General features: G+C 37.2%; 1 protein-coding gene across 2 annotated transcripts in view; it reads left to right on the top strand.

Annotated features, from left to right (window-relative positions):
• Nucleotides 1-12,016, top strand: part of BTAF1 (B-TFIID TATA-box binding protein associated factor 1) — a 100,762-nt gene extending 88,746 nt beyond the window's left edge. For both annotated transcript variants that reach the window (XM_032836497.1, XM_032836505.1), the window contains 4 exons: nucleotides 6,609-6,820; nucleotides 8,003-8,162; nucleotides 8,544-8,714; nucleotides 10,468-12,016. In XM_032836497.1, coding sequence (XP_032692388.1) covers nucleotides 6,609-6,820; nucleotides 8,003-8,162; nucleotides 8,544-8,714; nucleotides 10,468-10,611 — 687 coding nt within the window. In that variant the 3' untranslated portion in view covers nucleotides 10,612-12,016. The remainder of the gene's footprint in view (nucleotides 1-6,608; nucleotides 6,821-8,002; nucleotides 8,163-8,543; nucleotides 8,715-10,467) is intronic.
• Nucleotides 12,017-19,335: the final 7,319 nt, after the last annotated feature.

Below are 19,335 nucleotides of genomic sequence, written 5' to 3'. Positions count from 1 at the left end.
TTATCTGGTCATGTGTTGATGGACACTTGGGTTGTTTCCACCTTTTGGCTATTGTGAACAATACTGCAATGAACATGGGCTAATAAGTATCTGTTTAAACAGCCCCTCTTTTCAGTTCTTTTGGATGTAGACTAGGAGTGGAATTGCTGGATCATAGAGAAATTCTATGTTTAACTTTTTCAGGGCCTCTCAGACTTTTCCACAGTGGTTGTACTATTTACATTCCCATCAGCAAATATGTTAGTGTTCCATTTTCTCCATATCTTGGCCAACACTTTTTTATTTATTGTAGCCATCCCAGTAGGTATGAAGTGCTATCTCATTGTTGAAAATGCCTTTTAAGTTCTTGGACCATTTTTAAATTTTATAGTCTGTCTTTAGTTGAGTTTTAAGAGTTCTTTTATATTCTGGATATTAAGCCCTTATTAGATACATGATTTTGCAAATATGTTCTCCCACTCTGTAGATTATCCTTTCACTTTCTTCAATAATGTCTTCCATGGTTTCTGATGAGAAATATTGACCCTACTGAGATCCCTTTTACATGACGAATTCACCTTTTCTTGCTGCTTTCAGGACTCTCTTTGAATGGTTTGATTGTAATGTGCGTCAGTGTGGATCTCTGAGTTTTATCAGGAGCTGCCTGCTCTGCCAGTTTGCTCATGTTGCTTTCTGGGTATATAGCTTTCAGAAACAGAATTTTTGAAAATTCTAAGATTTCAAAAGGTTAAACTTTTTTTTTAAAGATTTTACTTATTTATTTGATAGAGATCACAAGTAGGCAGAGGGGCAGGCAGAGAGAGGAGGAAGCAGACTCCCCGCTAAGCAGAGAGCGCAACTCAGGGCTTGATCCCAGGACCCTGGGATCATGACCTGAGCCAAAGGCAGAGGCTTTAACCCACTGAGCCACCCAGGCACCCCCAAAAGGTTTAACTTTTTAAAAGAACCAATTTCAAGCATGAAAATGTTAAGGCTAATACATTTAGTTCTACGTTGTCTTTTTTTTTTTTTTAATTTTTTAAAATTTTCAGCGTAACAGTATTCATTGTTTTTGCACCACACCCAGTGCTCCATGCAGTCCATGCCTTCTCCAATACCCACCACCTCGTTCCCCCAACCTCCCACCCCCCGCCCCTTCAAAACCCTCAGATTGTTTTTCAGAGTCCATAGTCTCTCATGGTTCACCTCCCCTTCCAATTTCCCTCAACTCCCTTCTCCTCTCTAACTCCCCTTGTCCTCCATGCTATTTGTTATGCTCCACAAATCAGTGAAACCATATGATAATTGACGCTCTCTGCTTGACTTATTTCACTCAGCATAATCTCTTCCAGTCCTGTCCATGTTGCTACAAAAGTTGGGTATTCATCCTTTCTGATGGAGGCATAATACTCCATAGTGTATATGGGCCACATCTTCCTTATCCACTCGTCCGTTGAAGGGCACCTTGGTTCTTTCCACAGTTTGGCGACCGTGGCCATGGCTGCTATAAACATTGGGATACAGATGGCCCTTCTTTTCACTACATCTGTATCTTTGGGGTAAATACCCAGTAGTGTAATTGCAGGGTCATAGGGAAGTTCTATTTTTAATTTCTTGAGGAATCTCCACACTGTTCTCCAAAGTGGCTGCACCAACTTGCATTCCCACCAACAGTGTAAGAGGGTTCCCCTTTCTCCACATCCCCTCCAACACATGTTGTTTCCTGTCTCGCTAATTTTGGCCATTCTAAGTGGTGTAAGGTGATATCTCAATGTGGTTTTAATTTGAATCTCCCTGATGGCTAGTGATGATGAACATTTTTTCATGTGTCGGATAGCCATTTGTATGTCTTCATTGGAGAAGTGTCTGTTCATATCTTCTGCCCATTTTTTTTTTATCTGATTGTCTGTTTTGTGTGTGTTGAGTTTGAGGAGTTCTTTATAGATCCTGGATATCAACCTTTTGTCTGTACTGTCATTTGCAAATATCTTCTCCCACTCCCTGGGTTGCCTCTTTGTTTTGTTGACTGTGTCCTTTGCTGTGCAGAAGCTTTTGATCTTGATGAAGTCCAAAAGTTCATTTTCACTTTTGTTTCCTTTGCCTTTGGAGACATATCTTGAAAGAAGTTGCTGTGGCTGATATCGAAGAGGTTACTGCCTATGTTCTCCTCTAGGATTCTGATGGATTCCTGTCTCATGTTGAGGTCTTTTATCCATTTTGAGTTTACTTTTGTGTACGGTCTAAGAGAATGGTCGAGTTTCATTCTTCTACATATAGCTGTCCAGTTTTCCCAGCACCATTTATTGAAGAGACTGTCTTTTTTCCCACTGTATATTTTTTCCTGTTTTGTCGAAGATTATTTGACCATAGAGTTGAGGGTCCATATCTGGGCTCTCTACTCTGTTCCACTGGTCTGTGTGTCTGTTTTTATGCCAGTACCATGCTCTCTTGGTGATCACAGCTTTGTAGTAAAGCTTGAAATCAGGTAACGTGATGCCGCCAGTTTTACATTGTCTTAAAAATTAAGAGCTAGGGGGGCATCTGGGTGTCTCAGTGGGTTAAGCCTCTCCCTTCAGCTCAGGTCATGATCTCAGGGTCCTGCGATCAAGCCCCATATCAGGCTTTCAGCAGGGAGCCTGCTTTCCCCTCTCTCTTTCTGCCTGCCTCTCTGCCTACTTGTGATCTCTGTCAAATAAATAAATAGTCTTTTAAAAAAAAAAAAAATTAAGAGCTTAGGGCCGCCTAGATGGCTCAGTTGGTTAGGCAGCTGCCTTCAGCTCGGGTCATGATCCCAGGGTACTGGGATCAAGCCCCCCGCATCAGGCTCTCTTCTTGGCAGGAAGCCTGCTTCTCCCTCTCCCCCTCCTTCTGCTTGTGTTCCATCTCTTGCTGTGTTTCTCTCTGTCAAATAAATAAGTAAAATCTTTAAAAAAAGAAATTAAGAGCTTACTATAAAATCTGGACTATAGTAATTTAGTAATTGTTTTTGCTTTTTGTAGTCATTCTGGCCTAAATTTCATTGAAAATAACTAATGAAAGAAGATTTTTTATTTCACATTGGTTAATATAGAAATGTTATATAATGACATATGACATCCAGGCATGTATCCTTATATTATTAAATAGAAATATAAAAGAACGCATTCCCATAAAAAGGAAGAATGACTATTGTGTTTAGATGGTTTATATATATATAGTTTTATTTGACTAAACTAAATTTGAATATGAAGTGTTCCCAAATTTCTTAACATAGCTGATACATTTTTAAAAAAGATTTTATTTATTTGAGAGAGAGATCACGAGTGGGGAGCAGACTGCCCACTGAGTAGGGACCCCCCCCCAACGTGGGACTTGATCCCTGTACCCTGGGATCATGATCTGAGCTGAAGGCAAATGCTTAACTGACTGAGCCATCCAGATCCCCAACATAGCTGATATATTATATAAAGCTCTAAGATATACTTAGTCAAGGAATCTGCTAATTAGATTTAAAAAAAAAATGTTGAATTTCATCTACACTTTAATTATAGGCTTGAAATTATTTTTAGTTTATCATTTTGCACATTATTTTTTTCCCCTGCAGTTATTACTTAAACTGATCTCTCTCTCTTTTTTTTGTGAGTAAAGTGACAGAAATTTATTAAGTGAAGATACTGAAAACGCTCTTAAGAGTGAGAAGGGTTTGGACAGCATTCTGATCTCTCATTTTAAAATTGCTTCTTGTCATTCTGGTGTCTGGAATTAAGATGCTTAGGAACTCTGCAGCTTAGGCCCATATTATTTCTGGCCATACTTATGGAGGGCTTTTCTAGAACCTGACTTTTCTATTTTCCCAGTTCTTTTCAGCCATTCTGCCTTAGGGGATAGAGAACTAGCTTGCTTTCTTGTTTGCTTTCATCTAAAATATGTCTATTCTCTGAATTAGGGGAGAAGTCTTATTTGCGTTTTAAAAATCTGGCACTAAAGGGTGCCTGGGTGGCTCAGTGGGTTAAAGCCTCTGCCTTCAGCTCAGGTCATGATCCCGGGGTTCTGGGATCGAGCCCCAAATCAGGCTCTCTGCTCAGCGGGGAGCCTGCTTCTTCTTCTCTCTCTCTCTGCCTGCCCTTCTGCCTGCTTGTGATCTCTGTCAAATAAATAAAAAATAAATCTGGCACTAGAAATACAGAAACATGTTTATAAGCAAGTAATAGTACCAGAATTATCTAATATTGCCAGAATTTTAAAATTTCAGGATACTGGAAGGATAAACTGAAACTATAGGTGAAATTTAATGGAAATAAGCAAAGTCAGTTTTAAAAAACTTACAGATTCTGTCAGACTTGGCACACATTTCATATAGTGTGAAGTTGCATTTGATTTGATGGCAGGTTCACTATAAACTTGTCGTATGAATTAGGTACTGGTAAGTAAAGCTCATGTGATCTTGGGCAGGAATAATAATAATATAATGGCCAAAATGAGGGCATCACAGTTTCACTGTCTTTTATATCTATCACACCAAATTTTGAGTATCATTTATGGGCATGATAAGTGGGAGATCAAAAGAATCTGGAAACCATCTTATATGAGGAACAGTTTGAAAAACCTGGGTTAATTTAGCCATTACCGAAGTTAGGGCAAGATAAAATTAAATTGCTCTCTAGGGAGGAATCTGGCCTCTCCTACACTCATATCAGGGGGCCTTGGTAACCATTTTCCTAGAGTCTAGTAATCAGCTCTTTAAGGCTGCAAACTAGATTTTACCAGAATACTTGGATTTCATCAAGCCTCTCAGAGCAAACTCAGGTTATAAGAGATTATTGGGAAAACCAGAATGCAGAATGCCAGTTCTGCTGCCAGACAAGAATATTTATGTCAAATGATATGTCCATATATCCAGTAAGACAGTGCTACACTGGAAGAAGATATCAGGAAGGAAGATTGTATGGTAAATATGAACTTGGAGAAGTCTTAGATGGATGTTCTTAATATGAATGGTTATCTGTAGGGTTTGATATTGTTGCCTAAAGGACTAAGATAATTGAATGTGCATGGCAGACATTCTGATAAATTACTATCTAGAGCTCCTCTTTTATATAAAGAAGCCATGTAGAATTTCCCACTGGTATCCACATTCTTTATACTGGATACCACCTAGTTATAGTCTCTTAAAACACCCCAGATTTTTAAAAATAAAGATGGTAATATGATTGCAGATTTAGAGGCATGGGATAGAGAGAATTACGTTCATCAGATTTCTTTATTCCACCTGGAGGAGTTCCTTGGTGTAGTATACTCTGTATGTACTCTATATCAAGGAGGGAGGGAAAGCTTAGGGCAAAAATTTACAATTTAAGGGCTATTAAGGTAGAAGAGAGAGAACATTTGTTTTTCCCCCAGCATAAATTATGACAACCCATGTGAAATATTACTTAACAGGTGGGCTAATTAGAGACTCAATGCCCAAAGTTTTTATTGGCTCTGATCATGTAGATTCCCTCTGCCTAGTATATACCAAAATTCTAGACTCCCAGAAAGCAAGCCAGTCTCAGCATAATCATATTGTTTGTACAACAGTTTAAGCACAGTAGGCCATCCTTATCAGGTAGGGAACAATGAAAAGACTCAAAACCCAAATTTCAAGACTTGTTTCAGCCAAGAACAGACCTTGCAAGCTGGACTTTCTAAGAAAAGCATTTCAGGTCTCCTGCGTTAACTTTTTTCTGCACAGTAAGTTTTATACTGAATTTGGAGTTTACCTGTGTGCCCTTTTGGTTATCTTGTCCAGCTGAGCTTTTGGTTTTCTGAGTAACTTTCATGAGTAGAAAGGAGAAAGCCTCCTGCATTGAGGTCTTACGTTTTGGGCAGAATTTACTATCTTAAGGTCCTAGGAATGAAGAAGAGTAAATACTGGGTACTTTAGTTTCCCAAACAGATATACACATGATTTTCTTGGATTTTGTTCACTTACTTGGATATTTGTTCATTTGTCGTACCTGCTGTATGCCAGGCACTAAGCCATAATGTAGCAGGAAATACAAAAGATCAATAGCAGCATGGTTCTTGCTGTTAAAGATACTGGTCACTAACTATATTGTAGTACGTTCAGGAATCCAGATCTCACTAGATGCTTTTGGTTCTCTTTTTTGTAATTTTGATTTCTGCCAGATTTAGCTGCTATGTTATGTTTTCTTCATACTGTTCTATCTTTTCTTTTTTTTTAATTAAGTAGGCTCCATACCCAACATGGGGCTTGAACTCACGACCCTGAGATCAAGAGTCGCGTATTCTGACTGAGCCAGCCAGGCACCCCCACTATTCTTTTATAACTTTTCGTGAACCATTTGCCTGGAGGTCTTCATTTTCAATAAACATTTATTGAGATTCTACTGAGCCTCAGGTAACTCAGGAAAGGGGAGAGGGGCCCATCAGAGAACCTCCTGAAGAGGTGATGAGGAAATTCTAAGCCTGAACACCTCACAAACTAGTTCCAGAGGCTGCAGGCTAACAGATGACAACCCAGAGTGCCAATCTGCTTCCCAGATGACAGATGAGCTTAGCCTTTTCTTACCACAAGAAGTATTTGTCACAGTGAGATTGGTTGCCTCCTTTATTGGACACCTGTGTAACAGCTGATTCTGTTTTTCAAGTTGCTGTTGGACTGTGGTTTGGGAAATGGCAGCACTTCAGAGAGTGGCACAGAGTCTGTTGTGGCCCAGCACAGGATACTGATCTTCTGTCAGCTTAAAAGCATGCTTGATATAGTGGAACATGATCTTCTCAAACCTCACTTACCCTCTGTCACTTACCTGAGATTAGATGGCAGCATACCTCCTGGTCAGAGGCATTCCATTGTTTCACGGTAAGTGGCTTCTCAAACTCTTAGAAAGCAAGTTATAGTCAGTTGTTACTTACATAGAAGTTTGCCTCATGAAACATTTTCTTTGGCTAAATATCCACACATGTGTTTTGTTATGGTATGATTCAGCCCAACTAAACCCATTTAAAATATAAAACTCCAAAAATAGAATTGATAGTTTTAGTTAAAAAAAGAAAAAGCATGACAATATTAGGAAGGCACTCTGAAGGGCATGGAAGAAATTTAAGGCATCAACAGAAGATAGAGGCAACGACTTTCCTCCTTATCTTTTTTGGGAGGTTAGGGTAGGAGGACACAAGTGGCTTAGCTAAGATCTCTGACATCCCTGTGTCTCTGCTGAGAACAAATTGGAAGCTGGCCCAGGTAGGAAGCAGAATTGGTGAGTGCAGTGTTTAAGGGTTGTCTGCATTCTCTACTTTAGACCTTAGGGGTTGGTTGGTTGGTTTGTTTTTTTAAGATTTTATTTATTTACTTGTCAGAGAGAGCGAGCGAGCACACATAAACAGAGGTGGAAAGAGAAGCAGGCTCCCTGCCGAGCAAGGAGCCTGATGCGGAACTCGATCCCAGGACCCTGGGATCATGACCCGAGCCAAAGGCAGCGGCTTAACTGACTGAGCCACCCAGGCGTCCCAGGGGTTGGTTTTTTAAATGCAGATTCCTAGGTTTTGTCCCAGACCTGCTGACCATAAGAGTGAGCATTTTTTATAAGCATCTCTAAGAGATTATTAGGCACAAGTTTTAGAGACCCACAAAGGGGCTTTGCAGGTAGAAAAACCCAGGTTTGACTCCTGACTCTAGACATGTTCTGTTGGGCTTATTTATCAAAAATGAATAATATCTATAAGGACAATGATAATATCCTTATAGAGCTATTATAACATAATGCACGCAAAGTACAAAAGCCCATCGTTTGATTCATGGTGAAAATGGAATAAATGGTAGCTTGGTAATAATGTTAGTTTTTCTTTTTCCTAGAAGTTCTTAGATGTCAGACCTTTTATCAGTATCTTCTAGGATTAGCATAATAGTAGCAACCACCTCATCCTCTGATTTTCCTGAGCTAGCCTTTCCCCCCAACTCTTCTGTCTTTACATGTTAAAGGTCTAGTTTGTTACAGAAACCTTAGAAATATACTAATTTTTTTTTCAATATCTATACTTTCAGGTTTAACAATGATCCATCCATAGATGTTCTTTTACTTACAACTCATGTTGGTGGCCTGGGGCTTAACTTAACAGGCGCTGACACAGTAGTATTTGTGGAACACGACTGGAATCCTATGCGTGATCTACAAGCCATGGACCGGGCCCATCGCATTGGGCAGGTAAAAAGTCATCACTCACAGGTGTTAACTTGTACCCTGGGAAAAATACCCAAAAAAGCCAGGAAGCCTTGGTTTAAGTTTCTTCTCTCATGCTAAGTGTTGTGACCTTAGGCAAGTCACCCAATCTGTGGCACCACTTCCTCATGTATTAAATAAGGTACTTGGGCTAAGGAAACCTTGGACACTGTCCCTTCCTAATACTTAATTCTCTGCAAAATGATAAAATTTTAAGCTCATGAAGCCTGTTAAATAAAGAAAATCCAATCCTAATTAGGTAGTAGTTAAGTACTTGGTTCAAGTATGCAAGCCCCCTGACTTGGTGAACCTCAAAGCTTATCAGTTTATTTGTGCTACGGTTGTTTACTTCTTTTTGTCATTCAGAAACGTGTGGTTAACGTGTACCGATTGATAACCAGAGGAACATTGGAAGAGAAAATAATGGGTTTGCAGAAATTCAAGATGAACATAGCAAATACTGTTATCAGCCAAGAGAATTCTAGTTTGCAGAGTATGGGGACAGATCAACTTCTCGATCTGTTTACTCTTGATAAGGTAAAGAACTTATACAATTTGCTGTATCTTTAATGTGTTCAGTGACTTCCCAGGACTGCTTGGTGAAAGTATTAAGGTAAGCAGCAAAAGGCATTCACTTGAGTATTATTGAGGCAACCCTCTGAGGGATTTTTTTTTTTTTTTCCTATGAGGGATTTTTGATGTCCAGATAAAACTCTTAGATTTCTCTCTTTAGTGTCCTGCTTCGAGGTTTCTTAGCCCTTTCCTACTAAAAGACAGCTATCACTGGAGTCAGCTAGACGTGGGTCTGTTTCTTGCCCTGCCTCCTATTAACTGATGACCTTTGGCAAATTAACTTGTCTGCTTAGAGACTTCTCTGCCCATGGGAGGATAAAAATGCTGGTATCACTACATGGTTGTAAAGATGAAGTGAAATAGAATATGTAAGCGCTTAGAAAAGGTACCTAGTATAAATTCTCAAATAGTAGCCATTATCGTTATTTTGGATGATGGAACTAAAACATCAGATAATAACATCCATAATCAAAGAATACAACATCTTAGAAATATTGGTGTAATAATGTAAAACCAGTAGGGTTGGATTTAAAGTCCTGCATAGGTTCAGAAAAATCCACTGCACACTTAGTATAAATTATGGTGAGAAATGGCCTTAATTAAATGAGCTATAAAGAATTGTAATGTACAAATACGAGAGAGAGTAGTTCCATTGTATTGTGTGTGTGTGTGTGTGTGTGTGTGTGTGTGTTAAGTCCACATTTAGAATTTTGTGTCTGGTGCTGGGTGCTGCGTTTTAAACAGTAATTAGTAAGTAAGTCCCCAAGAGATGGCCCAGTTGGGGGAGGTTCTTCAGTCACATCATGTAAGTAAAGTTGAATAAGATACATGTAATCTATAAAAAAGAAGGATCAAAGAAACCTGGATTCCTGTTTTTAAATAGCTTTTATTCTCTTTGAAAGAATATTCTTTTTTTTTTTTTTTAAGATTTATTTATTTATTTGACAGAGAGAGATCACAAGTAGATGGAGAGGCAGGCAGAGAGAGGGGGGCGGGAAGCAGGCTCCCTGCTGAGCAGGGAGCCCGACGCGGGACTCGATCCCAGGACCCTGAGATCATGACCCGAGCCGAAGGCAGCGGCTTAACCCACTGAGCCACCCAGGCGCCCCTGAAAGAATATTCTTATGGGTGACTTTTAAGAAGCAGAACTGTGCTCAGGAGATATTTCAAGGAAGCAAAAGCCATTGCTGTAAAGGGCCTTATTGTGACAATTGGCAAAATTTGAATATGGACTACATAGCAGTATTAAGTTTAATTAAAATAAAATTATTTATAAATAATTATAATTATAAATAAAAATTATAAATATTATATTAAGTATAAATGAGCATTATACTATGATTATGTAAGAGAACATCCTTGTTCTCAAAAATACAGGCTGATTCCTGTCTAGGGATAAAAAGACATAATATCTACAACTTAACTCTCAAATGGTTTGGGAGAAAAGCTGATTTATATATCTAATATATATACATACACTATTAATGAGTTCTTTGTAATGTTCTTATAATTCTTCCTGAATAAAAAGCTGAAAATGATAAAACTGTTAGGACTGGGAAAATAGAATTAGCTTATGAGATCACAAATTTACACATTGCTTGAAGTGTTTACCTGTTGAATGAATGCAGTGTTAGAAATAAGTATGATATTTTAAAGTAGAATATTATTTCTGAAGTTCATAATCTTTCATTTTGTCTTTCTGCCATTTTTTCTTAAGGATGGCAAAGCAGAAAAAGCTGACACCTCTACTTCCGGAAAAGCAAGTATGAAATCAATTCTTGAAAACCTGAGTGATCTTTGGGATCAAGAGCAATATGATTCAGAGTACAGCCTGGAAAATTTTATGCATTCTCTCAAGTAACTATCAAATATTGTAAATGCAATTGCTGCTAGTTCAGTTACATTTCTGCTGATATTCAGCAAATTTCAAAGTTTATGGTGAACTTTTAGCTCAATGTGTAAATAGATCTGAAGAATATTCAGCATAACGCTGGTTCTTGTTTCACTGGGGGGAACAAGTTATTCTCAAATATTTGCACTGTATTAAATTTAAATGTTAATGTGAAATGGTTTAAATTTTACATGCTGAATAGCTGCAGAGCAGAGGAACCAAACCAGGTTTACATGTGCTACCATGAGGTGTTCTTACTGGGAACGAGCCTCCTATCTTTACATAGTCACTTTGTACAGGATAATATCCATGAGTACTTTAGTGTTCATGTACATTTTTTCTTTTAAATAGAACTTGTTTTTATAAATGATTTAAAATAGGGCTTTTTTTGTATAAAAGCCTTAATGAGCCATAATTTTAAGAATAATGACTGATACTGGTCACTCTTGGAACATGAAAATCTTAGACAATGAATTGAACCTGGCCCTTGGTGGAAACCTTTATATATTTAATGCAGATGCATAGTGTTTTTCAAATCTTTAACATCATTTTGTCAACTTTTAAAATATATCAACTATTCTAAATACAGGTAATGGTCTATTTAAGGCTATCATAACATCCTATTAATAGGGTGTTTTTTTAATTTATCTAATGGCTAGGATATAGCCAGATTCAGAGAACATATGTACTCAATAGGTTTCAATCATATATATATATAATATATTTTTTGTAACTATGAACATATACAGTTTTTCAGAAGTAGATTTTACACTGTTTAGAATTCTAAAACCTATGGTGAAAAGACTGTTTATTGTAGTAATGCATGACTGAAGCATAAAAGGGAGAAATAATTCCTTTATATACACAACATACATAAATACACATATCTATATGCACAGACATACCTATCCTGCATCCTGTAAGGTGCTTGGTATTGGCACTAAAATCATGTAGTTATACTGGGCAGCAATAATAATTGGGCATGAAGCTGATTAGTGTTAGGAAAGTGAGCTCAATGGTGAGGGTGGGTATATGTATATAGATATGCATGTATGTGTATGTATATAATTTTATAAATTTCACACATAAATTAATACGTGCCTGTGTGCATATTTATGTATGGGATATATTTGTATATACATGTACAGGTAATAAACATCCCCAGGGTTTGTGGCTGGCCATACACATAGGCATCGGTTTAAAAACCATCAGACCTCAGCTGTAAAGTAACAACTTTTTTGTTTAAAATCATTAAAGTTATACTGTTCTGCAGCATTTAAACATGGACATTTGTCACATTTCAGTAGCTTTGACAACCATACTGTAACATTAAACCTAGCATTCCACAGAGAATAAAAAGATTGAAACTGTAAAACATACGCAACTGTGTGTTATTTGTAGGAAATACCACTAGAAAAAGCAAAAGCCTAAAATTATTAGTTCAGATATAAGCGTTCTAAAAAAGCTTAACACCTTTTTTTCTTACTAAGTAGTTATTTCTTCACCGTTTAGTATTTATATTCAGATTGTAGAAGACCAAAAGGAAACTCTTATCTAGAACATCCATCGTAATATCACTGGGCAGCTGAACGGGTATATCTGAGTTAAATCTTTATTTGCCCTTTACATAAGTCAGCTAATTAACATAGCTCATAATAACTGATGTTTTCTAAGAATATGTAGGTGACAATATATAATTAAATAGGAAGGGGAGAAGAATTCACAAAAGTTAAAGGTCTTTTTCCAATTTGAAAGGTTAGATATTTAGGTAGTTTAAATTCTCAGAGTAAAATATTTCTAGTAGCAAGCATAGACAGGAAAATGATTGCCTCTCAATGGAAAAAGACGGGTTGGAGGTCAGGGGAAGACTTAGTGTGACTATAACATTAAAAAAATAACCTTTTGAATTGTATAAAATTAAATCACTCATTCCAGCTTTCCAAATTAAACAGGTAAGAACTAAGTGTTCTCAGTTAATTGACCCATTTAGAGTTGCAGCAGTACAGCTTAGGAATAAGGATACTTAGGGAAAACTGAACTGAGCAGTATATGATACTATAGTTAATTCTGTGGATGTGATAAGGATATGGTAGTTAACTTTTTAAAAAAGTGTGCATGTGGGATACCAAAACAAGCATCAGAAAATGTTGATAATATTTTTAGCTGAGTAATGGGTTCATGGATAGCCATTGTACTAGTTCCCTTATAGGTGTTTTTGACTTTTTGAAATTTTCCATAATAATCAGTCATCAGTAGTATTTCCTATAGGAAAATCTTAAATTTTTTAGCATTGAAAGAAACATTAAAATTTAGGGTTCTGGGTATAATTTTTGTTACATATATATCCACAAACATGTCTTCAAAACCTATTCTAGTCTCAACAAGAGCTTATTATAATGGTAGCAAGGGTAAAAATCTCTGAGGTGGGGACCAATTGAACCAGTATGGTATAGCCTTATTCCTTCTGGGTGGTTATAAAAGCTTATTCAAAAGTAAACACTTTTAATAACACTCTATCAACTATATAAAACAGAGGCAAAAGTGGGGTAACTGTAAGAGTGTAATAGAAATTAGAAATATTTAATCCCAATACAATCTTGTACCTCCTGATTAAAGGTAGACCTCAGTTTCTCAGAATACATACTGGCTCTGGTGGAATCTAAAGTGAAATTGATTGCAGAAACATCTATTATCAAATATCCGAGTACTCATTGTGAATCTATAAAGCAAAAACTTGAATTTTGCCACTCAACAGAAAATGTTTGCTATTCACACAAATCAGTGTCGGTCATCATCTCTAAGGTGACAAAAATTGCCTCCTTCTTCAAGACAGAATTCCTGCCAGTGTGTGGTAGATTCCCTCAAACGAGTGAAGTTCTATTGAAGAATGTAGGGGCTGAGATCCTATGTAGGGACAAGAAACTTGATTTCAGGCTTTAGCAGAAAATGGAGCTATAACTTGATTCCCTTTATAAAGCCTCATAGAGTTCATGTATTCAAATGGGACTTGCATAAATTGTCCATCAGCCCGGAAACAGTCTACGAGAAATCAGAGTCCTAGGCTTGTACCATGGGTAAATTTATGGGTTTATGCTAAGTGTTTACTGTAGGAACCACAAATCAAGAAAACAATTCTGGGACCCTAGCAGAAGCAAATACAACAGTTTCAGATTAAGGTCCCATTAGACTACCATGGGGAGAAAGATTCTAAGATATAAGCTTACACAGACAGTCTATAGGAGGCAGTGAACTACCGGGAAGAAAAGTCAGTAGATGCAAATAGATTTTAGTTAACTACAAATAGAATAATCTGAACAACCATAAAGTAAGATAATTATAAAAAATTATTTTATATATTATTTTATATAATTATAAAAATATAAATTATTATAAATTATAAATAAATTATAAAAAAGACAAATTTCAGAAAGATCCATAAATGAATACTAGAATTGAAAATTTGGTAATTATCAATACAGATTTGATACAACAGGAGAAACTTTGAATTGTGAGATTGATCTTATAACATCACCTACAATGGGATATAGAGATGAATTAATAGAAACTATGAAAGAGCTGGCAAAAATCCTGGAAGATGGAATGAAAGCATATTATACTAAATAGGGTCCAGAAGGAAAGGGAGATTATGGGACAAGAGACAAGAAGTCACCTTTGACCTACATCGGTGTCTTGCACATCCCTGCATCCAGTCCATCAGCCAGTTGTACCATCTCTAGATCTACGATAAATTTTAAAATCTGTTCACCTTTCTCCAATCCTGCTTCTAAGATTCCCATCATCTCAACTCTCTTGAACTTCTGTTTCCTAGCTGGTCTTCCCTGCTTGCCAAATCCTCCAGTAGCTTCCTCTAACACACTGAATGTGAACTTCTTATCACATTCTACAGGTCTTACAGGTTCTGGCTCCTGCCTCTCCGATTTTCTCTAAATCATAGGCCTCCATGTTTACCCCACTCAAGTCAATCTGCCCTCCTGCCTGTACCTCAACATAAAACCAGATGTGTTTCCATATTGGTTGGGTTCTTACACAACAGTGGTGTGGTGGGAAGATACAGAAGACTAAAAAGGGAGGAAATCTGGGAGAGAAGAAGGATTAGGAAATCAGGAATTGTCTTTTGGTCATTAAATTTGGGATTTCTGTTACATACAAGGTAGAAATGATGAGCAGAGTCTAGATTATAGCAGGTTACAGGAATTTAGAGCTCAAAAGGTCAAGGCTAGAAACAAATTTGGAAGATAATATTTGAAGGTGTGAGACTGAAAAAGATCCAGGGAGTTATTTACATAATGAAATACTATACAGCAGGGAAAAATCAATGTGTAAGAAAACATGGATAAATTTCTAAAATGAGGGTGAATGATAAAATGTATAGTTTGCATCCATTTATATAAAGACAAAAAACAGGCAAAAATGAAATACTGGGAAAATACAAAATCACCTATATGGTTATCTCACATTTGAAAAATAGAAAATTAAATGGCAGTCATCTGAGTATCATTTTTTCATCATTTTCTACTCTGTGCCAAACAATGGGAGAAGCTCAAAGACCACTGAGGAGGGAGGATACCAAGGTCAACAGATGGTACAGTACATTGATTTCAAAAAAAGTACCCTTCGAGGCAAATGGTATTACTTGTAATAAGAGTATCTCATGCTGATGTGATCCAGTGAACTGTTACAACTCCAGATTGATACACACCTCAAAATCCAAGATGCAAAAATGGACAAAACTACAAAAAAGAAATGGACAACTCAAAGATCACGGTGAGAGATCTTAACACACCTCCTTCAGTAGAACAAGCAGACCAGGGGGAAAAAAAACAGCAGGATATAGATTATTTTAATATAATTAACAAATGTGACTTAATGGACATATGTAGAGAGAGAGACCCAACAACTCCAGAATACATTTTTTGGAAGCTTCTGTGGAATATTTGCCAAACTGACCATATGCAGAACCATAATGCAAGTCCTGGCAAATTTCAGGAAATAATTATATTGTGTCTGCTTCTTCCAAGAGAGTATAGTATTGGCATAAGTATAGATCAAAGATAGACTTAAGGTCCTACCCAGTGCAGTAAGGCCATAAAAAAAAGCATATGATGATTATATAGATTATATAAAATTCCAGAGACTCTACCAAAAAAACACCAAAAAACAAAAAAAGAACCCACTAGAAGTAAAGGAGTTTAGCAAGTTGGCAGGATACAAGATCAATATACAAAAAGTTGTATGTCTATATACTAGCAATAAAAAATTAGAAATGGAAAATTTTAAACACATTTATATAATAGCACCAAATCCCATGAAATAGGTATAAGTCTTATCTGTTTTTTAAAAAAAAAAATCTGCTGAAAACTGCAAAATGCTGATGAAAGAAACCAAAAAGACCTTGAAAAATGTAATGGCTTGAAAATTCAGTATTGTTAAGTTTTCAGTTCTTCTCCCCAGACTAAACTATAGACAACAAAGCAGTTCCAATCAAGATTCCATCAGGGTATTTTGTAGAAGTCAATAAACAAATTCTAAAATTCATATGGAAAGGCAAAAGAACCAGAGTAATAAAAAAAAACAACTTTGAAAAGCAATAGTTGGAAGACCCATATATATATATGTAATAGTTGTTAGATTTTAAAGTTTATAAACAAGATAGTAATCAAGAGTGTAGTATTGGCATCAAAGATAGATCGATGGGACAGAATTGATTACCTACAAATATACTCACACTTTATATAGTCAATTGATTTTTCTATAAATGTGCCAAAGCAATAATAAAATAGAGATAGGATAATCTTTTCAAAATGTGGGTATTCGTGCTTAAAAAAGAAACCTCAACAACCCCAGACATACCTTATACCTCATGCAAGATTTAATTCAGAATTAATCATGGATGTGCGTGATAAAGTTTTGGAAGAAACAATTTCTATAATGTTGCATTGGGCAAAAGATTTCTTAGGATACCAAAAACATCCATAGAGAAAAAAAATATAAATCATACTTCTTAAGAAAAATAAAGCTTCCACTATTTGAAAGATACTTTAGAAAGAATGAAGAGCCAGGGAGAAAATATTTCCAAATCACATCTGATAAAAGGCTTGTATCCTGAATATATCAAGAAAATTATAATGAACTCCCAAACCTCAGTAAGTAAACAACCCAAGGTTTTTGGGGTTTTTTTGTTTGTTTGTTTTAAAGATTTTATTTATTCATTTGACAGAGAGAGAGATCACAAGCAGGCAGGGAGGCAGGCAGAGAGAGAGGAGGAAGCAGGCCCTCCGAGGAGCAGAGAGCCTGATGCGGGGCTCGATCCCAGGACCCTGGGATCATGACCTGAGCCGAAGTCAGAGGCTTTAACCCACTGAGCCACCCAGGCGCCCCCGTTTTTGTTGTTTTTAAGTAACCTCTGCACCCAGCATGGGCCTCAAACTCACAACCCCAGGATCAAGAGTTGCATGCTCTTCTGACTGAGCCAGCCAGGTGCTCCTTAAACAACCCAGTTAAAAAACAAAGATTTGAACAGGCACATTACCAAAGAAGATCTCTCGGGAAGCCAAATATGCAGGTGAAAAGATGTGCCGGTGTAGTGGTATATCACCACCATTACGTACCTATGAGAATAATTCAAAAATGTAAAAACTGACAATATAAACTGTTAACAAAGATGCAAAGCAGCTGGAACTCTCATACACTGCTATGTGGTATGCAAAATGATACAGCCACTTTGTAACGGTCTGGCAGTTTCTTATCAAGTTCAATATACACTTGGCAGATGTCCCACCAATCCCATTCTTTGGAATTTACCCAAGTGTAATAAAGACATGTTCATATAAAAACTTATACACAGAGGTTTATAACAACATTACTTATAAAAGATGTAAAGAATACAAAAAAAATACTCATTAACTGACAAACAGAATATGGTATATTCTTACAATGGAGTAATTGGCCACAAAAATTAATAAAGTACCAATTCATGCTACAACATTGATGAACCTTGAAAACACGCTAAGTGAAAGAAGTCACAGAAGACCACATATTCCATGATCCCATTCAGATGAAACATCCATAACGGAAATCTACAGAGATGAAAACTAATGATTGCTTAAGGCTGGGAGTGTGGTATAGGGTGGTACAGGGTATAAGTGGGTGATAGGTGATTTGAGGTGATGAAAATGGTCTAAAATTGGCTGTAGTGATGGTCATAAAACCCAGTGAATTACACACTTGAACATGGGTGAATTGTATAGTGTGTGACTTATATCTCAGTAATTGTCATTTAAAAAGTTTCTAGGGAAACCCAAAAGCAAGAGGAAGACAAAAACAAGGCATAGAGGAACTTGAAGCCTGCAACACCCACTACAGCAAACATTAAACAGAACCTAACGCAGATAAAGTCTTACGCTAAAGGCCCACTGATCATTTCTGTCCAACTTCCAACAAAAATTTACAAAACATGCTAAGGCAAGAAAGACACGAAATGAAGAGACAAAGCAAGCAACACTACTAGACCCCTATGGCAAAGATGTTGGAATTACCCGAAATTCAGAATAACTGATTAACATGCCATGGGCTTTAATGGAACATGCAAACAACATGCAAGAATAGATGAGAAATGACCAAGAAACTGAAACCCGAGACAGAATTACAAGTAAATGCTAAAAATCAAAGCACTGTAACAAATGAAAATACCTAAATGCCTTTGATGGGCTCATCAACAGACCCGACACTGAGTCAGGTAAACTTGAAGATATGTCAAAAGAAACTTCACAAACTGAAATGGAGAAAGGGAAAGAATGAAAAAGATGGGACGTCCGGGTGGCTCGGTTGGTTAAGCATCTGCGTTTGGCTCGGGTCATGATCCCAGGGTCCTGGGACACAGTTCCACATTAGGCTCCCCGCTCGGTGTGGAGCCTGCTTCTCCCTCTATCTGCTGTTACCCCCTGCTTATGCTCTCTCTCTCTCTGACAAATAAAATCTTTTTTTTTATTGTGTTATGTTAGTCACCATAGAGTACATCATTAGTTTTTGATGTAGTGTTACGTGATTCACTGTTTGCATATAACACCCAGTGCTCCATGCAATCCGTGTCCTCAATATCCGTCACCAGGCTCACCCATCCTCCCCCCCCCTCCCCTCTAAAACTCTCCTGTTTGTGTCCCTGAGTCCACAGTCTCTCATGGTTCGTCTTCCACTCCGCTCTTTTTCCCCCTTCATTTTTCCCTTCTAATGTCCTCCATGCTATTCCTTATGTCTTTAAAAAAGAAAAAGACAATATCCAAGAACTGAGGGACAATTACGAACAGTGTACCATATGCATAATGGAATATCAAAAGAGAAGCAAAAGAAAGATTTTAGAGTAAAAATGACTGAGAGGGTTTTAAAATTAGTGTCAGGAAGCTCAGAGAACAGCAAGCAGAATAAATACCCAAATATACACCTAGGCATATCATATTTAAACTGCAGAAAGTCAAAGACAACAAATTTTGAAAGAAGCTGGAGGAGGAATACTCCTAACCTATAAAGGAACGAAGATTTATCAGACTTTTCTTCACAAACCAGGCAAACAAGAAAAGCGTAGAGTGAAATCTTCAGTGGTGAAAGCAAAAAACCCACCAACCTACAAGTCTGTGGGGAGCAAATTATCCTTTAAAAATAAAGGAGAGAGGGGGCACC

The sequence above is a fragment of the Lontra canadensis genome, unplaced genomic scaffold (assembly GCF_010015895.1).
Source record: "Lontra canadensis isolate GAN:19392208 unplaced genomic scaffold, GSC_riverotter_1.0 scaffold3, whole genome shotgun sequence".
NCBI lineage: Eukaryota > Metazoa > Chordata > Mammalia > Carnivora > Mustelidae > Lontra > Lontra canadensis.
This window is presented reverse-complemented; position numbering and strand designations above follow the sequence as displayed.